We start from the raw sequence: 5,866 nt of genomic DNA, 5'->3' as shown, positions 1-5,866 counted from the left end.
GTTTCTCCTCTTCTTCTTCTTTTGGTTCTTCTTTCTCCTCCTCTTCTTCTCCTTCTTCTTCTTCTTTCCGTGTGGTTGCTGCGCTTCATCTATCTTATAGTCTCACCATTGCATGCTTTACATGTCTTAGGACAGGCGTCTTTGACTCTTGTGATGCGAGGGATTCCTGGAGGAAGCTCTTTATTTGGGTCTAGGTCTGTCAGTTTTGCTTCGCATCCCCCTTTGCCGTCTTCAGCTACAGATAGAAGGAGTTTGCATGTGAAGCCCATCTCTCTTACAGCTGGGTCATCTTCGCATGCAGTTGCATCTCCTGCTTCTTCTCGTTGTCCTTCTACTACTGAGCTTTCCTTCTGTAAGGAGTTGTTTTTCTTATCTCCTCGAGCTTTATTATTCTGAGAAGATGAAGATGTCGGCTTCTTCTTCTGCTTTCCATCTGTGGATTCCCGACTATCTTCACTTTCTCTCTCTCTTCCTCTTCCCCCTATCCCACTCCCTATTAAGAAATGTCCTTCCTCATCTGCCTCTTCCTCGTCTCTTTCCGTGATCTCTCCTCCTCTCATATCCTCTTCTTCCTCTTCTTCTTCTTCATTATCGCAATCTCCCCTATCATATTCACACGCCTCGTTGTTGCATGCGGGGTCACAGTGTCGATTGCCGAGAAACCATAGGGGACATCTTGGCGAGCACTCCTTACATAAGCCGCATGTCTCTGGACAGGCTAAAGCAAGTGTCGCATCTGAAGGGAGAAAATCGGGAAGCTCGTCGACCCCTGCATCTTCTAGAACGAAGTCGCACTTTAAGAGCTTCTTTAATTCTTTGCATGTCTTCTGGGATACACGCTCGACTTCTGGTTGATCTTCGCATATCATAGGGGTACCTGCTACCACCGTTACGGGAGGTCCTGACGGGGGAGGAGAAGAGGAAGAAGAAGAAGAGGCGTTTTCTTCATTGGAGAAAGAGGAGGGAGATAGAGAAGCTAAAGACTTCAAAGACTCTTCGAAATCTTCCTTCTCTTCCTCGGAAGAAAGGCATCGGATGCTGGGAGATAGAAGGAGAGAGACAGAGATAGGGACCAGATGAAGAAGAAGAAGAGGAGACAACAGGAATAGGATAGAGAGATGAAAGAGAGAGAGAGAAGCAAGAGTTAACAGGAAGAAGGGAAAAGAAGAAGAATAGAGAGGGATGTATGGATTTATGTATGGGAATAGAAAGAGAGAGAGATAGAGGAACGTAGAAGACCAAAATGAGTAAGGGAGATGGCGGGTTGGAGAGACGTCGATGTTGGAGAGAATCGATTTCTAACAAAGTGAAGAATGAAGATGATGATAAACCAGAGTAGGGAGAACAAAGCAAGATGTGCTCCTAAGAGAAAGAACGGGACGCTATTTCTTGCAAGCAATGTAGCATATCTAGACATACATCCTCAAAATACATAGACGTATACATATTCATACATAGACAACAGATGAATATTCATACATAGTCAGACATACCTAGTCATACATATACGTATGTAAGAATATTCATAGATACGGAAACACATGGTACGAAGATGTAAGTGTATGGAAGGAAAGGCGGATGGACTTACCCAATGAAACACATACAAGCTGGAAGCTCACTGATGCGCATAAATCTTTATCTATCTATAATCTGTCTATCTATCTATCTGCAAGCACTTGTGTAGAAAGAAGAGTCTAAGGCATGTTCCTTGAAAACGCTGATGTATGTCATTACAGTTCTTTTCTCTCAGCAGCTTCTCTTCAAGCGACAATGAAAGCCAAGCAAAATACATCTGTTTCACCTCGAGTAGAGAAAGGAGAAAGAAAGAATGAAGGCAAGAAAGAGTGAGAGAGAAAGAAAGAAAGAAAGAGAGAAGACAGAAATTCAGTCTGTCTCTCAATCTGTTTATCTCTCTGTCTCATTTGGTTGCTTACGAGATTTGGTCTCGAGAAAAGGATTTTCTTTCACTCAGGGCCATGACGGAATTATCTTGCTGCTGCATTGCTCCGTATCTCCCTTCCTCTTCTTCTTCGCCACCCCCCGTCCCTGATATCCAGGTGTCTATACACTCGAAAGATCCATCACTTCCTAGTTGAGGTGTATGACATGTCTTTCCCATTCCTACAGCAGAGAGAGCTGTCTTTTTCTCTCCTTTATTTTTCTCTTGGTTGTGTCCCCCCCCTTCCAAAGGATCCATTTGCGTTATTCTCCATACAAAGAGATTCTCTTCTCCTCCCCCTGCTCGGCTAGAAGACTGAAGCTGTGCGTTCGCATGCATCCACAGAAAAAATTTGGTGCCTGCAAACTTGTCTTGGACATATCGAGGATAGCCTCTATAAGCATCTCCTCTATAATAGAATCCATTGATCGATTCCACATGCACTTCTTTCGACTTGTCTTTCTTCTTCATCTTTCCTTTCATGCGTTCTTCTTCTCCCCCTCCTCCACTCTTCTTTTTGGTCTTCTCTCCATCCCCTTCCTCTTCTGAAGAAGAAGTGAAGCCCTCTATATAGATCCATGGACAGTGATCTGGGACACATGGAGGTATCGATTGTAATGCGGCCTTATCGATCATCATCGTCGATTGTTCGCCTCTCGATCGTATCGACTTGCCTCTCCCTCCATCTCTCTTCCCCCCAGAAGAAGAAGGAAAAACCATGCCTTCTGGTATAAGTTGCATTCCATCACGATCACGGCATACGACTCCTATCTGTCTGAGTGCAGATAAACCCTGAAATCTAGACCCCTGATCTTTACACGTGAGAATGGCTGACTGGCCTTTCGTGAGAGAAGAAGCAGGAGGTTCAACGACGATTGCCTTCTCTTCCGAGAGATAGGAAAGAGAAGGAAGCTCGCAATCTCCTCCGCAATCGCCTAGATCCATCTGACACTGAGGATTATTGCATGCCTCATCGCAATGCCGGTTCCCCAGATCTCTCAGTTCACATCCTGGCGCACACTCCATACATGTGCCACAGGTTAAGGGACAGGCATCTTTAACTCTTGTCTCTGGAGGGATATGCGATGGAAAGTCTCGATCATTATCTGCGGCTAGATCCTTAAGGGATCGATCACAGCCCATGGCGTACAAAACACGGCAATCCACTCCACCCGTCATGGTGGGGACATCGGGGTTATCTTCGCACACGGCTCCGGGACATCGAAAGAGATTACACCCTTCGCGATCCATTAGCAGAGAAGGACAGTCTTTTCCATGGCCTCTCTTCTCGACAAGAATATGACGTGTTCGCACATGAACTCCCCCTCCACACGCTTTCGTGCATGCAGACCAAGCCGACCATTCAGAAACTTCACAGTCGGTCCCATGGCAGCTCGTTGTTCCGCATGCATCATACTCATCTAACGGTGGGCAAGGGCGACCTCCATTCGAGGGAGGTTTCTCAACCTAGAGAAAGAAAGACAAGGCGAGAGGAGATAAAGGGGGAGAAAAAAGAGACAGAGGGAGAGAAAGAATGAGAGGGAGACGGTCAGGTGTATGAAAGATGTAGAGAACGTTCTCAATTCTAGAGAGCGATGAATAGAGATAATGGGAGAATCTATACTGGAGGGTAAACAGATATATATACATGTGCATACATAGATGTATGCGTGCACGCATTTGAGTAATGTGTAGGCTTTACCAATATGAACGGGTCGAGCTCTGCCCGAAGATTTCAGGTGGGGAGTATCAGGATTTCTCTTAACATGTAGAAAGGAGATGAAGAAGACTCTACCTAGAATAGGCTTAACTTCCGCCTTTGTTGAGCTATCTCTTCTCGACCGCTACACCTCTATCTTCTTACATAGGTATGCATACACAACACATACAGCCATTAGCATCTATAGACCTAGATGTGTACACAGATACATATTCATACACACCGCAGCATATACATATATATATATATATATAGATACATGTGCTGGCACACCCAATGACCTATGTAGACATACATATATAGAAAGACAGCTACATACTCACATACACCTGAAGACATAATTCAACATGTATATTTATATACGTTTTCTACGTCCTTTCTCTATATCGATGTATGTCCATTCTACAGAAGAGGCTGTTCTCTAGATCTACATGATCATTCTTATCTTCTTTTTCTGTCTACATATCTCCCTATCTGTAATCTATCTTCAATCTATCTATCAAGCATTCTCTTTATCTATCATTCAATCCAGACTTGGATAGCTTGATCCCCTGACATACCTGTCTCCTTCGTTTTCTGACACCTCCCCCGCATGTGACGGAGCATGCAGTCCATTCTCCCCATTCACTAACTTCGCAATCGTCGACGCATAGGACATCCGCCATGCAATCGATTGTATCATCGAGATCATTACATGGCTTTCCTCCGAATCTTGCTTCTCGAGTGATCTCTCGCTTTCGTGTTCTTTTGCCTACCCCGCAACTCACACTACAAGCAGACCATTCAGACCAAGGTGCATAAGAGCAATCGATAGGACAGGGAATATCTTCATTGCATGTCTCGTCGATCTCTTCTGTAGGAGGGCATGCCTTTCCTCCATTCTTTGAAGGCTTTAGAATAGCTCGGGTTCTCATGCGCTTTCCCCCTCCTGATAGCTGTTTGAGAAGGAGGTCAAACTCAAGTTGCCGCTGTTGCTCTTTCTCTTTCCTCTTCTTGATCTTCGTTTCATCTTGACTGTCTCCTTGTCCTTCTTCTTCTTCATTCTCTTTCTGGAAACCTCTCAACAACGAAGAGGCTTCATTCTCGAGTTTCCTCTCTTCTATTCTTGTTCGTCTCTCACTGCATGACACCGAGCAGCCTGTCCATTCCGTCCATTCGCCGATTTCGCAATTGGAGACGCAGGGAAGGTCTTCATTACAGGGTTCTTCACGCACAAGAAGCTCTCCCGCGCAGCTCTTGCCACCTCCTAGACCTCCAGCTTTAAGGATTCTTCTCGTGCTGAGCCGCTTTCCGCCTATCCCACACGACTGCGAGCACGACGACCATGAACTCCATTCAGACATTTCACAGTCTTGTTTGCATGCGCCTCGAGGAGAAAAACACTTCACTTCTTCGGTCAAAGGGCCGCATGTAGCTCCAGGAGGATCCACCGATGCAGCTGTGAGAATACGACGAGTTCGTGTGTGACTCCCTTCGCCGCATGCAGCCGAGCATGCCGTCCAATCCGACCAATCAGATAGCACACAATCGATGGCTGAAAAGAAGAAAGAAAAGAACAGAAGGAGGAAAAAGAATGAAAGATAGGTAAATAGAGGGGAGACAATGAGGAAAGAAAAGAATCAAAAGAGAGGAAGAATAGAAAAGAAAAAGAGAAGAATAAGAACATACATACATAAACATACATAGTCATACATACATATTGATACATAGTCATACACACACAGTATTCATAGACGCATAGTGAGAGAGTGACTACCTATCATCCATCCATCCCTCTATCCACATACAAGCCTCTGCATATAGAGATATATATGATCTCGTGTATGTCTAGATAGAAATGTACAGTCTCTATCAGTAAAGAATCATATCAAGGTGTGCTGATCTATCGTCAACAGCACTATTACCCAAGATCCTTCTCTTTCCTTTCCTAGACTCCTTGTTCTCCTTCTCTCTCTCTCCTTCTTTCTCTCCTATCTCTTTGTGAAGACTTACGACAGGGATAAGTTGCGCAGGTGTGTGTTTCCTTCAAGGGAGGGCATTCCTTTCCTCCGTTGGATGGATGACGGACAACTGACCTCAGGCGCTCCTGTTCTCCCGTACCGCACGTCACCGAGCAGCTGGACCAGGCGCCCCACCCTGTCACCTGACAATCCACAGCTATACCACAGCGAAAGGCACACACAAAAAAAGAAGAATGAGGAGAAGAA

At 45.1% G+C, this 5,866-nt stretch overlaps 1 protein-coding gene across 1 annotated transcript in view; it reads right to left on the bottom strand.

Moving 5' to 3' along the window:
* Positions 1–5,814, bottom strand: part of CSUI_001983 (thrombospondin type 1 domain-containing) — a gene marked incomplete at its 5' end in the record, with an annotated part of 25,951 nt that extends 20,137 nt beyond the window's left edge. Inside the window, 4 exons of the mRNA XM_068062186.1 lie at positions 107–1,038; positions 1,935–3,406; positions 4,220–5,193; positions 5,652–5,814. Of these exons, the coding sequence (XP_067925837.1) occupies positions 107–1,038; positions 1,935–3,406; positions 4,220–5,193; positions 5,652–5,814 (3,541 nt within the window). The remainder of the gene's footprint in view (positions 1–106; positions 1,039–1,934; positions 3,407–4,219; positions 5,194–5,651) is intronic.
* Positions 5,815–5,866: the final 52 nt, after the last annotated feature.

The sequence above is a fragment of the Cystoisospora suis genome (assembly GCF_002600585.1).
Source record: "Cystoisospora suis strain Wien I chromosome Unknown contig_820, whole genome shotgun sequence".
Classification (NCBI taxonomy): domain Eukaryota; phylum Apicomplexa; class Conoidasida; order Eucoccidiorida; family Sarcocystidae; genus Cystoisospora; species Cystoisospora suis.
The sequence above is the reverse complement of the archived record's forward strand: the minus strand, read 5'-3'. Positions and strand labels throughout refer to the sequence as shown.